This window comes from Pimephales promelas, chromosome 12 (genome assembly GCF_988280905.1).
Source record: "Pimephales promelas chromosome 12, fPimPro1.hap1.1, whole genome shotgun sequence".
NCBI lineage: Eukaryota > Metazoa > Chordata > Actinopteri > Cypriniformes > Leuciscidae > Pimephales > Pimephales promelas.
Window position 1 is genome coordinate 14061335 of NC_142780.1, and position 25806 is coordinate 14087140.

A 25806-nucleotide genomic window follows, 5' to 3' on the forward strand; every position below is an offset into this window, starting at 1 on the left:
GGAAATTATCATGACTAAATATTGCATTATTTTTCATTGGTTAACATCCCACTGCAATTAATTTAATATAAATTCAATAGATCATTTCAGAATTATTATAATATTGTTGTAAGTTTTTTTTATTGTAATATTGATCTAATATGTAATGGGCCAACAAAGTACCGTATTCGTCGAATGTGCCAATTAATATTTTTGTGTTGACTAGATCAGTAGATGCCAGCAGCAGAAGATCTCTTTCGGTTTCCTCTCCTCACTCAAGCATGTGTGTTGAAATCTGATAGGGTGTCGATGCACGCTCACGCTGCCTGTGCCTGTGGTGGAGCGTTGCAATACACATGAACGTAAACCTAAAAGCTGAAGGTAATAAACTCGGTCAAAATAAAAACGTTCGACCTTTGATTACCTAAAACCTCTCGGACACACACTGGAATGCGAAATATTTAGCCAGGTGTGTTTTTGTGTCCAGAAGTCACATGATAAGCCTAAGCCATCACGTGTCACCGTTCAAGTTTCAGGAAAGTTTTCATTTATTTGGGGAGAAAACACCTCCTTTCTCCCGCCCCTTCTGCATCATTATTGGTTATTACTCAGCACTGTTATTTTTGATAGGTCCAAACTCACGTCAATCAAGCGGGTGACGTTCGGACCACGCCTACTTCTTTAACCTGGTTTAGAGTAATTGACACCGTTTCTGAAGCGAAAGACTTGTAATTTCATCCGCATGAACTCATAGACATGGTGTCCGAGTCACAGTAATATGTGAAGGTGAGTTGATACATTTGCTATTACCATAATAAACGATCGTTTGGGGGTGAAATATCCCGTTAAAAAGACAAGTGTCAATGAACAGGCACACAGCGTTCAAGGTGTTTGCCGACGTTACGCAAAGTTTATTTGACTTTTTGTTGAATATAGACGTTTATGTTTGCGCTTAATATTTATTATTAAGTAATGTTTTTTGAGTTTCAAATGTGTATCATGCATGTGTGCACTACAGTAACGTTATGTCCTTGTGCTCATGACAGTTCTTGCTACAAGAGGCAGTTGTTTTTATATTGGCCTCTTAAATAACATAACGTTATTTACTTGCTTATTCACCGTTTACAGTGAACCACAGACACTAAAAGTGACAACAGAAATCTGCATAAAACGTATTTACTATTTACCCATATAAAGAATTAGATTTGGGTGAGTTACAGAAAATATGATAGTGTTTTAAACTTTAAAACTGACTTTGTTGAGCTTTGTTTAATTAACACATGTTTTGGGGTAAGTTTGTTTACTAAGAAGATGGACCAGATTTATGCTTGCATATAGCCTAATGTATTGGAGAAACATATTTTAGACTGTGTAATTAGTTTCACCATTTTTCAGTTCAATTAAATAGCCCTCTATTGTGATAAATTAATGAATAAAAGTACAAATATGCTGGAAGCAGCAATTAAGGGGCCAAGCACTACAGAGGTAGGACGAGGAACTAAAAATAAAGGCCAAAGCATCAGACCCACTGTAAAAAAATGAGGAAAGACTTTTACAGATGGTTTTAAAGCAAAATGGTTGAAAAAAACACACAAATACAATAACTTGTAAGTGACATAATTGCTTATTATTATTTGACCAATCCACCTTATTCCTACGGCCCATGACGCTTTGCACGAATTATGGGTGTAACTTCTGTTAAGCTGTAAACAATCAGAGAAAGGTTCGCTCAAAGAACTCAATACCCAAAAAAGTGTCAGAATGAGATGACATTAATCGACTCACCCTTCAACCATCGAACATTAAAGTTCTGGTAGCCTACTTTCAACAGTCCAAAAATAGCCCCATATGCACGACTATTTGGTTAAATATCACTGTAGTAGGCAAATATATCTGTATTGTATTGCAAGCCGTAATCAAAAATGTTAATTAACTTCAGCATTATGATTTCCGTCATTTTGACAGATTGTAAATTGCATTTACCTGTGAAAACAAACCTGGAAAGGGACATGAGGATTTGAGGAGAATAACGAGAGATTCTTCTTGCATTCCAGTGAACTATTAATGGAATATCGAAAATTAAATTCAGGAGAACAGACCACAAATGTGACGAATATGGTGTCATTTTTCATACTTTTACAGCAGATTGCAAAGGAAAAAATAAAAATCATAATGAGGAAAAGAAAGCAGTGACTGAAAAGAGCTCTTGCCATAGATATTCTTATTATACCATGTCACATTAAAATACCAATTATGATGACGTTATTCTCATGATGTTTGAAAATAAATTATGAGGGAAAATTGACAGTTCATCTTGTCAAACTGTTTGGATCAGCTTTTTTTGGAGCTTATGATTTGAAATGATTTGTTTTAGCCTTTTTGAATGGAAGTTCCCCAAACCGGAAGTGCCAACCATAATTCAAAACGCAGTCAGGTCGTCAGGAATAAGGTGGATAGGTGGCACTGACACCAAATCGATCAAATGGGATTCGGTGTTTGGTGACAATTTTTAGATTTTGTGTGTGTGTGTGTGTGTGTGAGATTTTTGGTCAAACTGTTTAGAAGCTATTAGAAGAAAAAGAGCATATTTCGTGACTAACTATACAGGTATCCTATCCTCAGGTCATGGTTGTCATAACACACACCAAGTTTCGTCAGAATACGCGAAAGCGTTGCGGAGATATAGCCTCATGTCCATTTTGGCGTGTTCATAGAATTGAAGCCGTACTTCACTGACCAGCTGCGCATAAAATAATCGCAGCCTTTGCCAAATTGCGTGTGGTTTCAAGAGTTAGAAAAAGTAGGTTTTTCAGAAAATTCAAAATGGACGAATCATTTTGTTACTAGCCTTTACGGTTCAAAAGTTATTAGCATAAATGTAAGTGAAACTTTTGACAGTTGGTGGCGCTAGAGGGATTGAGTTAGAGACACCAAAATTGCTATGGTTAATGCTTGGACTGGTCTATATCTGTGTGCCAAATTTCAGGACTTTTCACCATACGATTCTATGGGCTGCCATAGACTTCTAGAGTGGAATAAGAAGAAGGTGCTTTGGCCCTAAAGATTCAATGTAATTGTGCGAGCAATAAATTGCATGCATAACAAGTTGCTATTTAAATGGTTTAACACTGATTACACTTCTCTTTTCTCTCTCTTTTTACCAGAATGGACACCAAAATACCTCCAGACATGAACAGCGCCGACTTACCCCAATGAACTTTAGTCAATGTAGTTTTTGAGAATGAATGTGAGGCAGAAAACGAGAAGCATGGAAGAGGAGGAATTAACTGAAAATACCATGCGGCTTAAGAACATAGTTCTGTTTCTCAGGTAGCTATTTATAAGAGGAGGAAGATATGTTTTAGTAGATGTACACGCCGTCACTAACACACTACCACTATTTTCATGCTTGATTTGGTAGCCACTGAAACCATTTTAAGGGTAGTGAAAACAGTGTGATAAAAAAGAAAGAGGTTTGGGTACAACAGCAAGGCTGAGTGTAGATTCAAAACATACTAATATTTAACAAGAACAAGGAGCCGTGAAACATGGATTTTGGTGAAAGCACTTTTTGTGGAAGTGGAGACCTGGAACTGGATCCAGATATCGTGAGTGAGGAAGCGGGGAAACTCTACTCTGAGTTACAGGTAACCAATCAGTAGTGTCCACCTTAACACACTCGCCAATCAAAATAATTTTAAAGTCAGCATGAAACGCTTCTCGAATAAGAAAAAATGTTGGGTGGGACTTGATTTGGGGAATTGATTGGATGGTTATGGTTTGCTTTTGGGCGATCTAATGTGATTGACAGATCGTCCCGCCCTCACGCTGAAAAAACACGTCATCAGGGAAGAGATGTCACTGCAAGTGGGGGGACAGTCATTTTAGTTAAAGATTATGAGGGCACATTAAATTTATTTTATAATAAATACTGGAATAAATGCTGGATTTCATGGGAAATTTAAAGCTTTGGAGCCATTTTAAGCATTTGCCCCTCACTCAAGCATAGAAAACAGAAGTTCAGAGCAGATGTTTTGCTGACTTATCATAAGGGAAGTCAACCATCGTATTTTTTCCTTTACGAGCATAAGTCATAAGTACTGCTCTTCCTGTGAGTGCAACTGCCCACTGAGATAAGATAATTAAATGTGATCGGGAGGGAAAACCCCCCCAAAAAAACATCACAAGCAAACAAATACAATTCTGACGTTTTTTTTTTTCTTTCTTTGTAGTCAGTGGTGGAGACTCATGGAGCTGGAGTGGTGGAGTCTCTGCTGCCCATCCTCGTCTGGGTTCTGGAAGGGCTGGCGAGCTGCAGGGCTCAGCTGAGAGAGAGAGAGGAAGAGGCTGAGAAGGAGAAAGGAGAGAGTGAAGAACTGCTGCAGAGATATCAGACTGAGAAAACACTGAGGAGAGAGAGCCAGGAGGTGAGAGACTATCTGTGTGATGAATTGTCAATTGCCTTTTTTTGGATTTCCAGAAATTTCTCCCTGTAGTCAATAATTTTATACCTTAAAACCCGTCCAGACACAAACTTATGCACATATATGTTGATTGTCTTTATATCATAATACTATTTCATATAATCTAGATATGGAATGAATAACATTCAATACAAAATGAACATGTCTCATGTTTAGAAATCATGTTTTAAGTAATAAAATATTTGCTTTGTTGTGCATAATCCCACCATGCATTTAGTCATATTTAACAAAATAATTTATTGAAGCATCCAGACACTTCACCACGTGAGCAAGCAGCTAGGCTCCTGATTGGTTAACGTGGTGCGAATTCACGTCAAAGTTCAGATTTTTTAACTCGGGCAGCAGACGCGAATTCGCGTCAAACGCGTGAATGCACAAATGGCACTAACTAAATCATTCGCGCGTAACGCGCTTAACGTGGCAGACGCTCAATTCGCGCATTCACGTCTTCTGTGCCGCGCTCCACGCCTCATACGCGCCGCAGGAATTTTTTACGCGCGTAACATGTCTTTGCATTGACTTAACATTTAAATAATTCGCACCTGACGCGCTATTCGCGTCCAGTGTGAACGCACCATAAACTATTTATGAAAACTATTCATAAAAGTATTCTGGACTAATGTGGACAAATTTGTTTTGATTTATTTTTAAAAAATACTTCCCTTGATCTGAGCGGTTCAAGACTTGGCGACTTTTCCTAAGTTTGCCTCCTGAACACACACAATTTTTTTTTACTCAATTCTACAATGTTAAGTGGGTGAAAAAACAACAACTCTAAACGTAATCTTGTATTTGGGTCAAAAATGGGCACCCATAGAAATGAATGGGAAAAACTGTAATTTAGAGCATTCTAAAATAAGCCAAAAGAAGACACCAGGTGACAGCAAAGTCACTTCATCTTTAGGTTTTAGCTCTAAGAACTTATTGGAATATTTGAATGTAGTTAAAAAAATAAAACATAAAAAGAAGCATAATTTACATAGAAAATATGGTACTTTTTGAAATAAATAAATTCAAAAATACCCCCAAAGTGAAAAAAAAACCACCATAAATGGATAGACAAAACTTTATCGAAGACAGTGATATAACATTTATAATAAATAAAAATTAGGATCACACCTGAGTCCTCTGTGCCCACATTTGTCCACAATTACAGGGCAAAAAAAGGGCTCTTAAAGTGAATACGGTTTGAGGGTTACAACGCATCTTTGATCACCAAAATTAAGGTTTTTCATTGAAAAAAAAATCTTCATGCCTTAAAATAGCTTGAATATTACTATACACCCTTGCATCATTTAGTATACGCGGTTCTATGAATATGCAAGTTAGCCCCGCCTCCACTCACTCACACCAGTTCTGAGATCCACTCGTTGATGATCACACGTTGACGTGATTGGTTACAAGGTAGTTTGTGACATCAGAAACACCAGCGATTTCGAACTGCATTTTTGAGAAAGTCTCGGGTTCACTGCAGTTTTAAAAACTCCCCAAGTCAAGTTGTTTATATGTCTTTGTGGTGTTTTGAATATGCTTTAAGACAAACCTTGTGTAAATTCCTAAGTTAGCACCATTGCTGCTGAGTGTTTTCTCCTTAAAGGGATAGATCTCTTTGAAATTAATTTTTGATATGTTTTAGCTTACCTCAAGGGCATCCAATATGACACTTTGTTTCTGTAGTTTCAATTTTGATATTTTTAGGTCAAACCATTCTTGTCTATGAGTCATATAATGGAGGTCTATGGTCACCACCTCAAAGAACATGCACAGAGAAGTCCAAATTAAACATGATTTAATGACTCGTAAATGTAAGTACACACTGATCGTTTTTACCTCTTGTAATCAAAGCCACGTCGAAGTGATATGAGGGCACGGGCGCTTCGGTCTGTGCAAGAGCTGGAAAGTGGCGGAAGTGATCTCTTCGGAACTGAAGAAGAGTCATTAAATCATGTTTAATTTGGACTTCTCTGTGCATGCTTTTTCACATGGTGACCATAGACCTCCATTATATGACTGATAGACAAGAACGGTTTGACGGTTTTAAAAATATCAAAATTGAAAATACTGTGGAAAAAAAGACACCTACATCTTGGATGCCCTTGAGGCAAGCTAAAATATATCAAAAATTAATTTCAAAGTGAACTATCCCTTTAAAACTGCTGTGAACCAAAGACGGTCTTAAAAAGCACTGTTTAAAATCGCTGGTGTTATTTTTCAATTTCGTTATATAAAACATTTTTACAAATGAGGGAAAATTGGACCTTTTAACTGTAAACACCTTTAAAATATGAAACATTTCTTTGTACCATCAGCGCTATTTGGAGTTGGATGACCAGTTTGAGCAAGAGAGGAGAGCAATGCGTGCGAGAGAAAAGGAGAGGGAAAGAGAGAGAGAGAACTGGAGAAGAAGGCCAGAGAACAAGCTGACCAATGTGAGTCTCTCCTAATCCCTCCCTCCCTCTCTAGACTGTTCATACACACATTAGCCTGATGTATATAAATGTTTTAAATGTATGACCGAAGTCTTTTCCATGTAGTGATGGCTTTGGAGGAGCAGAAAGCAAATCTGACCCGAGAACTAAACTCAATCAAACACACACATAACAAGGTCCGTATCACTTAAGTCTGTGTGTTTGTTATAGTTTTTGGTTACTTTACACTTCTATTTCTTAAAATCATTTTTAATCTTCTCTTTTAAAATCCAGTTAGTCCAACTGACACATCGAGATCTGCTGGAAAAGAAAAGGGAGTGGGAGAGTGAAGCCTCCACTTACAGGTAACCCTTCCCCTTTTTTGACAGGTAATGGAAGCCCACAATTTGCTACATGTTCCTTGTGCATTTGAGTAGTTGGAAATGATCCCTGTTTTGTCATGTCAGCAGGAATCACGTGCACGGCAAACACTCAGAAGCTGTTTCTACACGAGGCCAAACAGAAACCACCTGCACCGAAGAGGTGATTTTATTTTAAATTCAGTGGATAGACGCTTAACAATCCAGAACAATTCTATTGTATTTATATTAATTGCTAGTATGAAATAATAAATATCTTGATTTTCACAAAGCATCTCTTTTATACCACTCTTTCAGCAACATGGTCCCAAAGCTGGCTTTGGCCCTGATTCCACTGTGTCTGAAACTACCATTACCAATGACAACAACACGACTGATGCTGAGGTCAACCATGATGATGAGCAATCCTTTGTCAGTGATATCATAAGCTCCACCCCTGAGCTGGCCCATTTGGAGGGCTTTATTGAAACAAGGTACAGTAATCTATAAGGAGACTGTATTATCCCTAAAACCGTATTCTGGACAAATGTGGGCAAAATAGTTTTGATTTATTTATTTTTTTACTCAATTCTTCAATGTTAAGTGGGTGAAAAAATCCTCCGTAATCTTGTATTTGGGTCAAAAATGGGCATCCATAGAAATGAATGGGAAAAACTGTAATTTAGAGCATTCTAAAATAAGCCAAAAGAAGACACCAGGTGACAGCAAAGTCACTTCATCTTTAGGTTTTAGCTCTAAGAACTTATTGGAATTATATTTTAATGTAGTTAAAAAAAATAAAACAGAAAAATAAGCATAATTTACATAGAAAATATGAAACTTTTTGAAGTAAATCAATTCAAAAATACCCCAAAATAAAAAAAACACCATAAATAGATAGACAAAACATTTATAATAGAAAAAAAATTAGGATCACACACAAAATTAGGAGAGTCCCCTGTGCCCACAATTATAGGATTAAGGGATATAAAGTGAATACGGTTTGAGGGCTACACTGTATCTACCTGTTTTGATGATATTGAATATATATTTTCTATATTCTTAAATATATATGTATAAGGAATCCTGAAAAACAAATCAGCAAATCATCTTATTAAGGAATAAATTACATTTTAAAATATATGTTTTTAAAATGTATTTATATTTTTAATTGCTATAACATTTCACAATATTACTGTTTTTTAGCAATTTTTTTTATCAAATAAATGCAGCCTTGGTGAGAATAAGAGGCTTGTTTCAAAAACAGTAAAACGCTTACTGAAAATCTTACTTGTAGAAATAAATGCCACAAAAATGTTTGTGAATTCCAGAGAAAATGTTCATACTGTAAAGCTCGTTTAAGGCTTGGGTGTCTCAGTCAAGTAAAAAGCTGTCTGGTTTTCTTTTCTTTCTTTTTTGTCATGCACTTTTCTTTTTGTCTTGCTGAATTCAGGAAGTGAGTGGGTGTTTGTTTGCCTGTAACATCCTGTGGATATTCTTTTATTTGATTTTTTTTTTAAGTTGTCTCCTGCATGGCAGAGACAAAAATATAAATACAGTTTTATCACAGTTTGGTTAATATTGATAAAATTTGATTGCATTTCGCATATACCCATAATTAATCTATCTGTTAAACATCTGTTCATCTTTTCTGTTCGTCTGTCTTTGCTCTTTCCAGCTCCCCTGTTTGTTCAAAGACCGCAACCTCTGGACTAAACTCTAGTTTGTTTAAGGAGAAGAAACAAGCTCAGGAGGATAAGAGAGAGGTAGATGAAGACCAGAAGGTGAAAGATGGAGAAAAACCACAGGAGGAGGAAGAGATGGACACCGACTCTGATTGCTTGGAGTGGGACTTGAGGAATACAGAGTCTGTGTTTTCAGAGTTATCTGAACTCAGCAGGGAATATGTGGAAAACGTCGACCAAGGGGCCAGCGTCAGAGGTGTGTGAGTGTCAGAAGAAATTTACATTTGAAAGAAGGAACAGGAAAAAACATAAAATTCCTATCAACTGCAATCAAATGCAAAAACTCACTAGGCTGGCGTGTGCAATAATTGAGCATTTGTGCATGTGTGTGGTTAAATCTTTTTGCATTTTTGTTTCGTTTGCAGATAGCTCAGACCAGTTTGAGCAGATACTTTCTCAGTATGAGGAACTAAAACACACTCAGTAAGTTTATATATATATATATACATATATGTCAATCTTTTTATTGTCAAAGTTGAGGTTTTAATAAACCTCTGAATCTTTGATTTTGATCCATACAATATGTGTCAACCATAAACGTTTTTTCAATCCATCCATCCTTCCATCCATCCATCCACCCCTGTGCCCGTCTTTGTCTCTGTCTCTGTCTCAGTGAAATGGTGGATACTGCTCGTAAGGCCCTTATATCCCGTGTTGAGGAGCTGACCAATGAAAGATCTGCCCTGAATCTGGAACTCGCTTCTTGCCTTGAAACCATCACTCGGCTGGAAGGGAAAACCAAGGAGATGGAGGAGGACAGCAAGCGGTAAAACAAATGATTGATTCTCACCTGAAACCTGAAATTTTTATAATTTAGCAATTTACTGAATACTTAACCAAGCAGTTCTTTAAAACGGTGGGAATGAGACAGTTTAAAGTCATATACATTAAAGGACAACTCCGGCGCAAAATGAACCTTTGGTCTAATTACACATTGTTACCTAGTCAACCGTTATCTGAGATTTGTTTTCATGATTGCCGAATGTTAATAGTTTTATCTCTAAAAACAGTTTAGCCTATAATGCTAGTATAATGCTAGTATATAGGGCATAGAGTAATGACAAATAAAAATCGCTTTTTATTACCACTAACAAGGCTCAAAATAGCCCCACACTAACACGCTAGCATAATAAGGGTCCCTACATTCAAACCGAAGCATTGAGAACTTTGTCAGTGTCCATACAGTTTAATAAGAAGATATTTTATACGACAATTCACCATGACGTCACAACAATAAAAGACGTTCTTCCGGGTGGCAAAAGCCGAAGCGTCCCTATGGCAACACTAGTAAATTACATGGAGGGAGACACACCGCCGGCAGAAGCCTAATCTACATTTCAACAGTTGATTCAAGAACAGACGTGGTGGAAATTCAGACATAGTTAACATGATCATTAGAGCTTAGATTCTTTGATCTAGAGACGTGCACTCCCAACGCACTAGACCGCGGCGCGGGACTAGATCTGATGGCCGTCCGAGTGCGTGCGGTAATACATTCACTCTGAGTGCGGATTGCAGGAGAATAAAACGATTCGCGGGACTCCCGCAAACTAGAAATATCTATGAATAAAACAAATAAAAACTAATACATTTGTATTCAGCTGTTGCAGAAAAGCAACAAGACCAACTAAAACAAAATAGAAATGACTTACATGGCAGAGTTTCCTTTTATAACGTGACTGCAGCGATGAGCGATGTAGCCAATCACAGACATATGTGTTGATTTATTGAACGCATTGGCCAATCAGAAGCATTTACGATGAAGAAGCATTTACTCACCGCTCAAAAGAAAGTAATATAGAAAGTAATAGAAATAACTAAGTTAGTTGAGAACGTCAGTTATAACGACCCACGTATTAAAATGGTTGGGTTTAAATCGGGCTCAGGCTCATAATTAGAAGACGACATGCACTTTTGACGACGTCCACTCGCTTTAACCTCCTCACCCACAGGTTCTGCTGGATAGATTTACTTTTTTCTGAAGGAAATCGATAAAAAAAACCTACACCTTTTGCTGTATATCTGCTGGCGCAACCCCAAACACAACATATTTTCGCCATAGATTCAACTTTGATCAACAACAATAATTTTAACTGTGTAACTGTTCAGTTCCTGGCTGGATCTCTTCAGTTAGTAAATGGAAGCCGCTCGCGTTCTGCCACCCGGAAGTATCGCGGTGCCTATTGTTTACAAACATTCTGAAATGCCCTATACACACAGTCAACTTTGCGATTACAGGAAGAAGCCATCTTTGAAAAATAGTCTCTACCAGTCGATCTACGAACGCTGATCCATGTGCGCTGGTGAGATGTGAATAAGGTTATAAGGTGAGCGCGAACAGTAGGCTACGTGTACATATTGAAGAGAAGAAAACGGTTCGTGTTTGTGTTTCTTCCTAAAACAACGGACCATATGAGATTCTGCATAGTTCAGCGCACTTGGATCGGCGTTCGTAGATCGACTGGTAGAGACTATTTTTCAAAGATGGCTTCTTCCTGTATTCACGAAGTTGACTGTATGTATAAAATATCTTCTTATTAAACTGTATGGACACTGACAAAGTTCTCAATGCTTCGGTTTGAATGTAGGGACCTTTGTTATGCTGTCGTTTTAGTGTGGGGCTATTTTGAGCCTTGTTAGTGGTAATAAAAAGCGATTTTTATTTGTCATTACTCTATGCCCTATATACTAGCATTATACTAGCGTTATAGGCTTAACTGTTTTTAGAGATAAAACTCTTTACATTCGGCAATCATGAAAACAAATCTCAGATAACGGTTGACTAGGTAACAATGTGTAATTAGACCAAAGGTTCATTTTGCGCCGGAGTTGTCCTTTAACTGGCACTGATCCGTATTTTCAGGAACAAAAATCATGATAAACATTTCATATAGGATTATAATTAGGAAAAAAAATATATGTACTGTCATTTAAAAGTTTAAGCTCCGAAAGATTTTATGTTTTTGAATGTCTCTTATTCTAACCAAGGCTGCATTTATTTGATCAAAATACAGTAAAAGCTGTCAAATATTATTGCTATCTCAAATAAGTGTTTTCTATTTGAATGTTTTTTTTATGTAATTTCTGCCGCCTTTCAGTAGTCACATGATCTGCCAGAGCAAAATATAATTTAAACCGAAATCTTCTGATGCATTATAAATGACTCACTTTTGATCATTTTAATGCATAAGAGTGTTGGTTTCTTTATAAAAATGTAAAAAAAAAAACATACTGACCCTTAGATTTTTGAAGTGTAGATTAATAGCCAGCATTTGTGGGTTTTTTTTTTTTTTTTTTTTTTTTTTTAATGAAATAGCCTTTTATATTTCACAACAGGTTACGAAAAGAGCTCGAGGCAGTCCAGTCAGAGGACCCTGATGTAAGTCTATCAAAGATTTCAGGTGCAAGGCACAGGATGTTTATGGATATTACTATTGTGAAAACTCCACTAACTAACTCTTCTTCCACTTAAAGTAACACACCGACCTTTTGGGCCTTTATCTTATTCACCATATCCCCCAGAGTTAAATAAGTCCATACATACCCTTCTCATCTCTGTGTGAGCCGTTACTCTGTCTAACGGACCCACCGCTAGCCTAGCTTAGCACAAATACTGGAAGTACTGTAAATGGCTCCAGCAAACATACTGTTCCCAGTAAGTGACAAAATAACAGCAACATTTTCCTATTTACATGTTGTGATTTATATACAGTAGTCACAGCGAGTACAAATAACAAGGTCACATGAGACACTGCCGTCTTCTAACCTTATACATGCATTCTCAGAAGGCGAAGTACTGCTACTAGGACACGTTGGACACGTTTGCTGCTAGCTAGCTAGTCACGTTGGTTTTCTTGACGGAAGTAACAACGGTGCTTTTCAGGTGTTGTGCTGATCACTCCGCCCAAGTAGCAGTACTTCGCCTTCTGAGAATATAGTTCCCAGTATGTGTATGGTGACCTTATGACCTTATTTGTACACGCTGTGACTATACAAATCACAACATGTAAATAGGAAAATGTTGGCGTTATTTTGTCAGTAGGCTAGATGGAGCCGTTTACCTTCAGTATTTGTGCTAAGCTAGGCTAGCGGTGGGTACGTCAGACTGAGTAATGGCTCGCACGGAGATGTATGGACTTATCTAAATCTGGAGGATACGGTGAACAAGCTTAACTCCCAAAAAGTCGGTGTGTTCCTTTAATCCTAAAACATTGCCTAACTCATGCCTCATTCTCTTTTGTTCGCCCCAGGCCTCGCTACCTACCTCCCTCCGTCGCTTCTCTCGTTCTGAAATGGCCCGTGTCGTCATGGAGAAAAACCAGTACAAAGAGCGACTGTTTGAACTGCAGGAATCTCTGCGGCGCTCTCAGACTCTAAGGTGTGTTAAACTTCCTCTCCCAGGATGCATATCTTCATCTTTTACAGGTCGTATAGGTCATACAAGTTTGACCCATGCTTTTTTGCTTAAAGGTGAAGACCCAACTACATGCATGTTTTGTAAGATTTCCTTAACTTATTGCCCTGGACTTAATACATTTTTTATGAAGTTTCCTCACTTAAGGACTTATTTAGTATAATATGACTTGCTGTTCTTGTTTGTTTTTTTTTTTTATTGTATTTATATTTGTATTTTTGTAACTCAATTTTTGCCATGAAAATAGCCTTGGATGTTGACATGGCACTAAATAAAACAATCTGAATCTGAATCATCTTTAACAGAAACGTTCACCTGTCATTCAGAACTGTAAAGTGATGAACAGGTCTGTTAACTTTCATCACAAGTGGTGCGCTGTGAGCATTAATAATGCAACAAATCGTGTGGCTTGTTGAAATATATTTTCTTGTTTGAATAAATCCATTAAATATACCCAGACCCTCTGAGAAATAACTCTAAAAATCATTTATGGCCCTATTATTGTGGCAGTGACTTCTGCACAGGCAAACAACACATGTTTAACTCAGAACATGTGAAAATGCAGTTAAACTCATTTTTTTATGTTGTCCTCTAGAGTTACCAAAGAAGAGCGCCCTCCTGTGGAAGGGAAGGGTAGTGTGTGGAGCAGGTGAGGAGACTGTATATACAACCAGTACCTAACAGTCAGTTTGTGCATGGTGTTTCCTTCTCTGAGCCCTTTGTTTTCTTGCAGGTTTAATCGTTTTCTAGGTTTGACAAAGGGTCAGTTAGCACCAGCCACAGCTTTAGCATTAGCCATCTCTCCCACGCCAGCGCCGGCACAGACACCAGTGGGGTCTCCACAGCAACTCTCCACTAGAACGCCCCAAACTGAGTGAGTCCTCTCGCATTGGCAGTTTTTTGGCATACTCCCTAATTGATAGTCTACCTGCTCATTTTTCTATGTATTATAAGTGATACATGATAGCTTGAATTTAGGTCTCTAAGACCTTTGTTCATCAACAAATGACTTTGGATCATTGACATTTTAAGTGTGTCCAGAATAAGGAAAATTATTATTATTATTATTTTTACATTTAGATGTAGAAGTTCCAAAGTAATATGATTATGTTTTGAGGAGACGTAATACATTACCTGTTTTACAACCTGAGAAAAAAAATCATTAGCTAATGTTTTAAGAAACTTGTTGATATGGTCATGATGCTGTCATCATTTCCTGATTTTTTTACATTTTCTTTCTGCATGTTGGTTAGACCATATGACTTTGATGGTCAATCTGCCAGACTTGATATTTTTCAAATATCAATAATCATTCAAGCATTTTTTTAAACACTACTTTTTTTTTCCTGTTACATTTCACCTTGCGCGCAAAAAACTTCAGAGATTAAAAACATGACAATCACAGAATAGAGAGAAATTCAACTCATTGTATGTGTGAATTAAATTTAAATGTTTGTTTTTTTTCAATAAATTTAATATATCTGTATGAATATAAATGTCATTGACTCAAACATACTGTACATTACCATTCAAAAGTTTTGGGTTGGTAAGATTTGTTAATGTTTTTATAAGAAGTCTCTTATACCCACAGAGGCTGCATTTATTTTATCATCATACATAAAACAGTAATATAATGAAATAGAATAACCTTTTTCTATTTGAATATATTTTAAAATGTAATATATGTTTTTAATGTCAAAGCTAAATTTTCAGCATCATTACTCCAGTCTTCAAATCCTTCAAAAATAATTCTAATGTTGCTTAATATTTTTGTGAACACTGTGAAAAAAAAAAGTCAGAAATCTGTGACGAATAGAAAGTTCAAAACATCCGCATTTATTTTAAATATCAAGAGTGAAATATATTATAAATGGACACGTTTGATCAATTTAATGGATCCTTACCAAATAAAGTTATACATTTCTTTAACAAAAGAAATATAATTGAACCCACATTTTGAACAGTATTGTATGTACTTAATAATACTTAGTGTGTTGTTATTTTTTATTCGCAGGACTTCTGCTTCTCCTTCTCCCAGGTTAAGGAAAAGAGAGTTGTACAGGGAGATCCGTTCTCACGTGTGGGGTAACCTGGGTAAAAAACAGCTCCATGGATGGAGCATGCCTCTCGCTGTTACAAACATAAAGGTACACACACACACACACACACACTATTCTTTAATTCAGTTGGTACCTATAGAAACAGATGGACTAAAGCTGCCCCGTCCCCAAAGTGTGACTTGCGAGTCTACTGATTGGGTATATGTCTACAAATTTTCATGATGACATGCATGAAAATGGCACCCTCAACAATGCTCCTTAAAGGGATACTCCACTTTTTTTGGAAATGGGCTCATTTTACAACTCCCCCAGTCGAGTTTTACCGTTTTCGAATCCATTCAGGCAATTTTCTGATATTTAGAAGCATTTGAATGCATTTGAAAAGGGTGAAACTCAACTGTTTAACTCTAGGGGAGTTGTAAAATGAGCCTATTTCCAAAAAAAAAAGAAAAGTGGAGTATCCCTTTAACTAAACTCCCCTTAGTGGGTTAATGTATCTGTTTGTGGTGTGTGTTTATGTGGAGCAGGACTCTGAAGCCCCTCCTGAGCCCAAAGACGTGCCCGTCCTCGTCCAGCTGAGACTGCTGGACCAGAGAGATGCTACAGCGAAGGTGAGGCTCACTCTTCACTCATTCAGGTGTACTTTAGTGTTATTCATGTAATATTTATGAAATAGTTGCGCTTGGACTTGGATTCAATTGCTTTATTTGTCGAACATGCAAAAATAAGGAGAACCAATGAAATATTAATAATTGATTGTTAAAGTAATTATATTGTACCAGTTGTTGCATGGTACAATAAAACCTTTTTCTTTTCTTGTTTTCTTTGCTAAAAAATTTGTCAGATAAACAGCTTAACCAAATTTCGTTTTTTTCTTCACAATATTTTCTTAAACTTTAATCAAACTTGTCATTAAAAACAAATATCCCCTCTGAGTCTTGATATTACTGGCCACTAACTGTATATTTTTATTATATTTTAGCTTTATTAAAATGCCGATTACCGGTAACCGCATTGAGCGCACCTCTGCATTAACATTAATTGTCTTAAACCGGCTGAAATGTTTCTATAAATATATTTGTTATATAACTGCATTGTGAATAATAAATAAATCCATTTCCCCTCCTACCTGCAGCAGTCCAGTGCTCGTCTTCTCATTAACAGTGTTTTTCTCTTACTGATCATCATATTTAATAGCTGTTGACTGACTGATAAAAAGGATTGCTTTGTGCGCTGGTGCTCTTATTCCAGTCTTTTAAAATAGTTGAATGAATGAATTTGTGCGGTACGTGCCTTAAATAAATGTAATGATGTTAAATATTTAATTAATCTTAAACAGTAATGCTCACAGTGTAGAGAAGAATGACAGTCAACTTCTTTGAACATGAATTAGGAGTTTTGGCATAAACATGTAATTTACTTACAGTGAAATGATTGACAATGATAAACAGAATAAGGATTAAAATTTTTGTTTTCGTTATGATTGTATTCATCAGGTTTCACACAGTTCGGCTTGGGTTGGATTCAGACACAGTGATCATCAGAATATCTCTTCTCCTATCTATAAACCTGAGGATTTTTACATTTTCTTGCGGACAATAATTTTAAGTAGCTACAGTGACTACAGCACATGGAAAACATACATAACTGGAAGTAAATTAGTACTATTTTAAAAGGGATGTGTGTCACGAAGCTCAACGCAAGTAGTCCATTCAGGTTAACTTAGGATATGGTCAATAATCCTAATGGTTTCTCAGGTTGAATATATTATTTTTAAGATGCATACGTCACCATAATCTACAGTTTTAGTATATTTTCCACATTCCTCTTCTGTGTGTCTTGTCCTTCACTGATTTTAGCCCGTTGAGACCAAGGGTCAGGGATTTACAAGATATGAATTTATACACTTTCAATTTTTTTTTCAGCTCACATGTGCTGTTGCGGTTCCTCCTGAGATATCTGGAGAGCAGACGGTATGTTCATAAAAAAACATCACAATCTTTTACAGCTGATTATCCTGTGCATGGTATCATTTGTAACTACTGCATAAGGGTTTTTAAAATGATTGTATACACATTACACTCATAAAAAGCTATTTCTCGCTGATTGAGTGTTCTAGAGACTGAAATAACTAGAATGAAACTGTGGGGAAAGGTTTGACTGGAAATCCCAGTTTTAAAGTTCCCGTATATATTGTTTTATGAATGTGGGAACCTTGTATTACAGAGCAGGTTCTTGGCTTGTACAAAAATGCATTTAATCACCACCTTCATCTAATTACTATGTTGCATCGTGTCAGTCATTGTTGTAAACATTTCACCCCCCCCGCCTCCCATCCTCAGTGTTCTGTGTGGGCCGTCACTGGACCTGCTTCCAGCAGTGATGTCACTGTGATTGACCCGGCTCGCTCCAATACCATTCTGGATCAGTTTAGCCTTCCACCCACGTCCCCAGCATTATGCATCTGTGTTGTGCCCCCTACTGGTCAGTCTGAATTTACACTCGTGTTCACACCTGCACAGTTCTGAAGAAGGGGTGTAATGTACTTTACTTGTATGTATTACTTTTTATTTATTATTTTTTATTTATTTTTATTTTATTTATTTATTTTTTATTTACTTTTTATTTATTATTTATTTATTACCTTTGGATAGGATTTATATTATATAATAGGATTTATTTTTGGTAGGGTCGGTAAGATTTTTTAAACATGTTTTTAAAAGAAGTCTCGTATACTAACCAAGGCTGCAATTATTTAATCAATAATACAGTAAAAACTGCTTCCTATTTTAAAATGTAATTTATTCCTGTGATGCAAAACTGAATTTTGAGCACCAATACTTCAGTCTTCAGTGTCACACGATCCTTCAGAAATCATTCTAATATGCTGATTTTGTGCTTAAGAAACATTTCGTATTGTTATCAATGTTAAAAATGTCAAATATAGTAAAAACGAAATCAAACGAAAGTTCAAATGAGAGCATTTATTTGAAATATAAATTTTATGTAACAGTGCAAAAGTCTTTACTGTTGTCCTTTCTCCAGTATAAAAGTGTTCATTTCTTTATAAGAACAACTTACTGAGCCCAAACCTTTAAACAGCGGTGTACATATTTTCAAGGTCATTATGACTTAAAGCAAATAGACCAATCAGTTCATTTAACTTGTATGTAAAACAGCCAGTGACATCAATTTTACTGTAAAATGTAAAGAGTAAAGTGTCCTGAAAAGACCCCAACATAGTATTTAACCTGAAGTAATACAGCAACTATATAGTGCATTTAGTTAGTAACCATAAATGGAATAAAATTTAATAATGAATCTATAGTGTTAAAAAAATCTAATTTTAACTACATTTATAGTCTGAAAAACGTACAAAACAACAGGTTGCTTTACAAAGTGTATGTGTTACTTAAATGGCAAATTCTCCTCAGCCTCCTGATTTCTACTTTCCAATTACAACTTAATTACACTTAATTCTACATCAACTACACTTACCTTTTAAATACTTAAAGGGATACTCCACCCAAAAATGGAAATTCTGTCATCATTTACTCACCCTCAGGTTGTTGCAAACCTATATGAGTTTCTTTCTTCTGCTGAACACTAAGGGAGATATTTTGAAGAACGATTGGAACCAAACGGTTGTTTGGCACCATTGACTTCCATAACTGAAAAAACAAATACTATGGAAGTCAATGGTCCCAAAGTTCCAATCGTTCTTCAAAATATCTTCCTTATCAGTGTTCAGCAGAAGAAAGAAACTCATACAGGTTTGAAACAACTTCAGGGCGAGTAAATGATGACAGAATTTTTATTTTTGGGTGGAGTATCCACCCAATAAAGTTATTTTGTTATATTAAACTTTTTAGCAAGATGTTTCTTTGATATTTTTTCTACACTTTATGTATAATTACTATACCTTTTACACCCCTGTCTGAAGTTAATAGTTTTGTATTTTCATGAAATTAAGCTGCTTTATTAAACTTTCATGGCATATTGCGTAAAATTGTATTTATATCTACCGCCCCCGCAGTTTGATATTGTCAGAATGACGTAATGTTGGTGAGTTGCACTGATGAAGTCTTAACTCTCGTGTTAGGAGACACTGCAGGAACTGTGTGGATTGGAACACAGGATGGAGGGTGAGTGAGTGCATCTCATTCTCATACATTGGATCTTATTTTAGTGGTTTTGTGTAAATCTCTAACATTTAGTATTAAAGTTTCATACATAGCTCATTTTATGGAAATAAATAATAAATCAAATTGTCCTGCTTGTTTTGGAGAGCTATTACTATTCAAAGCAACTGGAAACAATTTTCACATGGTCGATATAATCAAACGAGCAATAAAACACCCAGAACATATAGCATTTTCTTATAGCTACACTTTTTTTTTTTTAAATCATAAAACCATCTTCCAAACCATGTTTTTGCTGTACTATGGTAAGTGTAATAATTATTTTTATTTTAGAGTTGTCTTGGGAATCTCAATACATTTCCTTTTAATTTAATAATTTCCTTTTTGGAAAAAAAAATGGATGGATTTATAACGTTTTGAAAAAAAAATGAATTAACTTTTAATTTATCATGAACAATATTGTTGTTTGATTTAATAATCATTGTTCAACAACATAGAATAGAATAGAATAGAATAGAATAGAATAGAATAGAACTTTATTTGTCATTGTAGTTATACAACGGAATTTGTTTGGTAGCTCACTGAGGACAGCAGCCATAAAAGACATAACACACATGACATAATAAAAGTATAAAATATAAAAATAAAAGAATAGTATAAAAATAAAAGAATAATATAAAAATAAAAGAATAGTATAAAAATAAAAGAATAATATAAAAATAAAAGAATAGTATAAAAATAAAAGAATAATATAAAAATAAAAGAATAGTATAAAAATAAAAGAATAGTATAAAAATAAAAGAATAATATAAAAATAAAAGAATAATATAAAAATAAAAGAATAATATAAAAACAAAAATTATGTTTTATTTTACATTTTATTTTAAGAATATTTTCAACATGTTCAGACTGAGCCAAAAAAAAACAAAAAACATTTTAACAGGATTTTCCTGAAAACTATTGAAATGGATTTATAGCGTTTTGGAAAAGAGCTCCTCATATAAAAATATCTAACAGTTCAGAATTGCAAGACATAAAATTTCCTTCTGAGGAAAAAAAAGTTGAATTAAGTGAGATAAAATGTCGCAATACCTTTTTTTTAATTCTGACAAACTTCCATAATAGGGTATATAAAGTAGGTTTAAAAAAAAGTAAAATCTAGTTGTCATCAGAAGTTGTTTTAGGCAACATAGCATTAAGATGTTTCATCATCTTGCAGAGTGCTGATTCACGCGTCCTCCAGCTCCAGGCGCCGCTGTCTGCAGTCTGCCAGTCTCTCAGAGGGCGTGCACTCCCTGACGTCAGTGTCTCCACAGTGACTCGCATTTATTGTTGTCTTTGGTGTAAATGGAATGCTAGAGGTTCCTGATTGAATCCCTTCTGTGTGTAAAGGTATTCTCAGGGCGAGGTGATCGCTGGCTTGGCCAATGGGACGCTTGCATTCTTCACCCACAATTCAGGTGTGTTTGTGCTTTCATCTGCCTGGGTGTGTTATTTAGATGTAAATTGTAATGGCTTGTATTGACCATATTTATAGGCATCTGGAATCTTCAGTCTCAAGAGGTGCTTTCTCTCGGCACACCACCTTTGCAGCCCATTCGCTGTTGCCTGGCAAAGGAGGGGTGTCTCTGGGTGGGATACTGGAATAAAGTTTACATGATCAGTACAAAAAATCGGAAAGTAGAGGTTGGTCAGGGATGGAAATGGTGTCGTTCATTGTTCATCTTGTGCTTCTCAACCCTCATCCTGACTCTTTCACTTTCACTTGTTCTGAATGTCCATTTAGAAATCGTTCACAGTTTCTGAGCGATGTGAGCAGCAGGTGCGTTTTCTGTGCGCAGCAGGAAGTGGGGTTTGGGCTTCCTGCCGTTTGGATCCCATACTCAGGCTTTTCGATTGGACAACTGGCCGTCCACTACAGGAAGTAGATTTATCATCTATAGTGACTAAAGCTTTAGGTATTTGAATTGTATTCATTCATTGATTGGGATATTTTATGGAATTTTACATGCATGGGTGTCACGTTTTTTAGATATACTGTACCCTACCATTAAAACGTTTGAGGTCATCGTTTAAGGGTCTTTTCTTCTTTCTTTTTTTTTTTTTTACCCCTCTCCATTTGACAGGTTCTGCGTTCCTGTCTCTGTCTCCTCTTCAGATCACAGCCTTGTCTGTGGTCAGCGGGCGGCTGTGGGTGGGCACAGGAAGTGGTGCAATCTTCTCAGCTCCCCTGTCTCTCAGTAAGTGTTTTTCACACTAAAATAAACTTTTCTTGAGTGGTTTTGAATTATAGCACTTCTGCATTGTTTGAATTTTCATTGTTTTTTGTAGGTTCGGAGTCTTGCTCTATACCATATTGCTCTCTTGCATCAGCTCAGCTCTGTTATCATGGACACAGACAAGCAGTTAAATTCATTATTTCTGCTCCAGGTTCGAAACTTGTTAACTTTTAGTAAAGCTGTGTGTCCACCAAAACCTGAGGCTTGCAGGCTATTTTTCAAAATGCTTTCAATGGGAGCGTTGTGTTTCTTAAAGCTACACTGTGTAACTCTTTTAGTTTATTCTTAGCTAAAAACACTTAGTTCTTTCAAAACTATATGTGCTCATTAATGTATATTTACTTCGTTCAAGTAATAAAGTATTCTCGTGAGTGTATAATATGCCATTGAAAATACATACGGGTTAGGGGTTCTAATGTCGGTCGCCATGTTGCCCCTCCATCTTGAAAGTACATTAGCCAAAGAGGGACATACCCGTTAATTCAAGCTTCGCCTTTCGCGTTTACGTTTGAGTTAACACTCATGGACGAGGTCGAACTGGAAGCCATGTTAATCTTGGACTACATTGGCCACCGTAGGAGTTAAAACCAAATTGGAATTGAGAGGAACAGAAACTAATATTCACTGGATGGTCATATACCTTTTCACTGCTAGATGGGGGTAAAAATCACACAGTGTAGCTTTAAAACAGCAGGCTTTTTTACCGGTCGCCTAGAGTTGAAGAATGTCCAACTTTGGGTAAAACGCAGCACTCATTGCTGTCACTTTTTATCCAGCCATCCAATCTCAGTAAAGAAGGGGCGGGACTAATGCAACACTGACCAACCGTCACATTCTGCTTGTACAACGGTAATAACTGACAACAACAAGCACATTTCTTCATCCAAAACTAGTGGCAGAGCAAGTGCGTTACATTCAGACTTTTTTTTTTAAATTCAGAAACAAACTTCCAGTATTTGCAAAATCAGAAACTAGTAGCAGTTTATGGATATTCCGTATCCACACATAGTCTCGACTGAATAAAACGTGCCGATGAAGTGCCCTCAAGCGTCTGCAGAGCGCTGGTGTTTTCAACGGGCTAAAAACGCTTTGTTGGACACATGGCCTTGCTCTGCCACTAGTTTTGGATGATTGTTGTCATTTATTATCGTTGTAGAAGCAGAATGTGACGGTTGGCCTGGATTTGTCCCGCCCCTTCCTCACTATGATTGGACAGCTGGAAAAAGTGACAGTGATGAGTGCTGCGTTTTACCCATAGTTGAACATTACCAACTCTCAGCGACTGGTAAAAATCAAGTGGCAATCTTCCAGTCTCTAGCCGGCCGCTAGGGAAAGGCTGGAAAAGAGAGTCAATCCCATATACACCCTATGTTAATATGCCCAACTCTACAGCAGAAAAAAAAAACATGTTTACAGCCTGGTACAAAAAGTGGTTTTGGTCTATAAAGCTAATTTTGCCCTTCATGAAAACTGTGAGGGGGTGGATTTAAAAAAAAAAAATGTATTACTCATCGGTTTAAATTATATTTAGCCTTAAAGTTTTGTGGCCTAGTGGCGTAGGCAGAAATTGTATTTTGGGTGGGCCAGTGAAAATGTGAGTGGGCCTATAGTTTTTCCTAGAAAAAAATGACTTCAATGATAATTAAGCTTAGAAAGTAGAAAAATGTATAGACAAACTGCAAAAACAGTTAACGTTACACCTTTATATTCGGCAAATTATCATGTTCAACCAACAGAGCTATATAAAGGCTGGACAAACCAGTACACAATAACTTGTCTATTTTATTCTGGCTAGTCAGCAGTGCAAAGACCGTTCACCCGAAAATAAAGTAAGCTAAAATAATAATAATATCACAGTTAGATCGGCGGGTAAACCGTCAGGCTGAACGGGAGAGAGGGAGTAAGAAGCGGCCACCGCCAGCACCTGACTAGACTTCTTGTGGGTTAATGAGACTGAAGAACTGGGCTGGGTGGCCTTGGCAGATGAAGGCCGTAGCGTGTCTTCTTCCTCAACTCTTTCTTGTTTCAAATAGCACATGGAGGAAAGTTGTTTAGCCATGATTGTGGCGCCAGCGCCGGTGAGAGTTTTCCTGTCGGAACTCATAGCAACCAATAACGTTCCGGAGGGAGGCTTTCTACAACTTGCTTCAACAGTTACATTTTTTTCGGGAAACAAATCAAACACACACAGAGCCGTAAACAATAAATCAGGTATATATTAATATATTTTCTTAAATACATTTGAATAATAAAAAATAAACAAAAAAAGTATTTTTATCAAACTTGTGCTGCCCTGGCCCAATACTGGCTACGCCCCTGGCGTTGCCACTTGAGTGACAGGTGGATTGGCGCTGCTGTCACTACTAGCCGTTTGTCTGCTGTCTTGGCTAATCCCCCCTCTTTGCCCATTTTTGCTTATCTGGTGATTAGTCGGCTCTGCCCACTTTGGGCTTCAATAAATGCTCTTCAGAAACCTACGGGTGTCTATATTTTCTTTTACAGTCTATGGTAAAAACCACCGAGCCTCGTCACGCTGCTGCCGTTTTAAAAACGTGGCACTCCCATTGAAAACAACTGGAAAAATACGGTAGCCACTGGGGAAAAATGCTTTGATGAACATGGCCTAAGAGTAGATGGAAGACCAGTGTTGACACCCGTTTTGGGTGTAATATTTACAATTGCATATTTTTAACCATTTTGTTTCTTTCTGGCCTTTTTTAATCAATGCAGGCTGCCGTAGTTCCTCCATGTCAGCAGATGGCGCTGCTACTACCTCTCTGCTCATTCTCAGTGGCGGGGAAGGATACATCAACTTCCGAATTGGTGTGGCACAATTATTATATCACAGATTTATGTATTTATTTTATTCTTCCATTGAGAATGTTTTATAAAGATGAGAAGTGTATAATTAAATATTTTTCCCTCTTTAGGAGATGATGGAAGTGATGGGGCCAGTGAGAGTGTCCTACAGAGATCAGAGCGAAGTCACATGATTATTTGGCAGAGCCCCACCCCCTCCGTCCCAAGCCCCGCCCTCTGAAAGCACATCAGCTGTTCACTCAAACTGAGTTCTGTCAATGTGATCAAGCGCACTACATAGTACAATGCATTGCTGTTCTTCTTCTATAGACGCTCCCAAAGTGAAGCCTGAAGTCAAAGTAAAGCAGTAACATAAAGCATTTTCTAAGAAATGTTATAATGTAACACTCAATCTGCACATTTATTTGACTTGTTTTGGGGTGAACGGACTTTAAATAGGCATTGTCTTTTTTTAGGTTCCATAACAGCTGAACTGGCTTCTCTCCAGTGTGCCTTATTTTGTGGTTTCAATTTCTGCCCTGTATTTGGCCAGTGTTTTTTTTTTTTTTTTTCACACAATCATCCTAAAATATTGGAACAAGTGGTTGTGACTGTAATGCTAGGCCAGGAATTATTACTATTTTTTTTTTTTTTTAATTTCAAATCAAGGGGAGTGATGCATTTAAACCAATATGCTGTTGGTCAGGACATGCAGTGCTCTTAAAAATACTCAGTGTTGGTTGCTTGTCATGTGCAGTTTGCACACACACACACACAAAAGCAATGACAAAAAGCTGACCCAGATTCACACACTACCTACATGTTGACTGTCCTTGTCTTTTTTCCTTTTTTTAAACAAATTAGGTTTGGTGTTGAGGGTGAGGTTTTATTTTTAATTTTATTATTATTGGTGATTGTTTTCTAAGTTATTTGTTGTGAAATGAATGGAGGCTTCTGTATGGCTATTTTTGCAGTATTTTTTGAATGAGGAAACATGCGGCTCTGCTTATTTAATGAGAGCAAGAGAAAGACTAAATGTTCAGTTAACTGAAAAACGTTTCATATTGTAATGTGGAATTTTGTAAATAAATAAATGTTCTCTATAGTTAAAGTCTGAAAAGTGTTTCTGTATTGCTA

General features: G+C 36.7%; 1 protein-coding gene across 1 annotated transcript; it reads left to right on the forward strand.

Moving 5' to 3' along the window:
- Nucleotides 1-636: 636 nt before the first annotated feature.
- LOC120495026 (C-Jun-amino-terminal kinase-interacting protein 4) lies at nt 637-25789 on the forward strand. The gene is given in 29 exon segments (XM_039694388.2): nt 637-765; nt 3144-3626; nt 4212-4406; nt 6773-6842; nt 6845-6892; nt 6998-7068; nt 7166-7236; nt 7342-7414; nt 7549-7724; nt 8909-9171; nt 9341-9398; nt 9589-9741; nt 12312-12354; nt 13226-13353; nt 13985-14038; nt 14123-14263; nt 15404-15536; nt 15977-16060; nt 17375-17422; nt 17792-17933; nt 19552-19594; nt 20811-20891; nt 20984-21051; nt 21129-21277; nt 21378-21549; nt 21718-21831; nt 21923-22021; nt 24601-24693; nt 24801-25789. Coding segments are annotated over 28 exon segments (2979 nt in total). The 5' UTR covers nt 637-765; nt 3144-3527; the 3' UTR covers nt 24911-25789.
- The last annotated feature ends 17 nt before the right edge of the window (nt 25790-25806 follow it).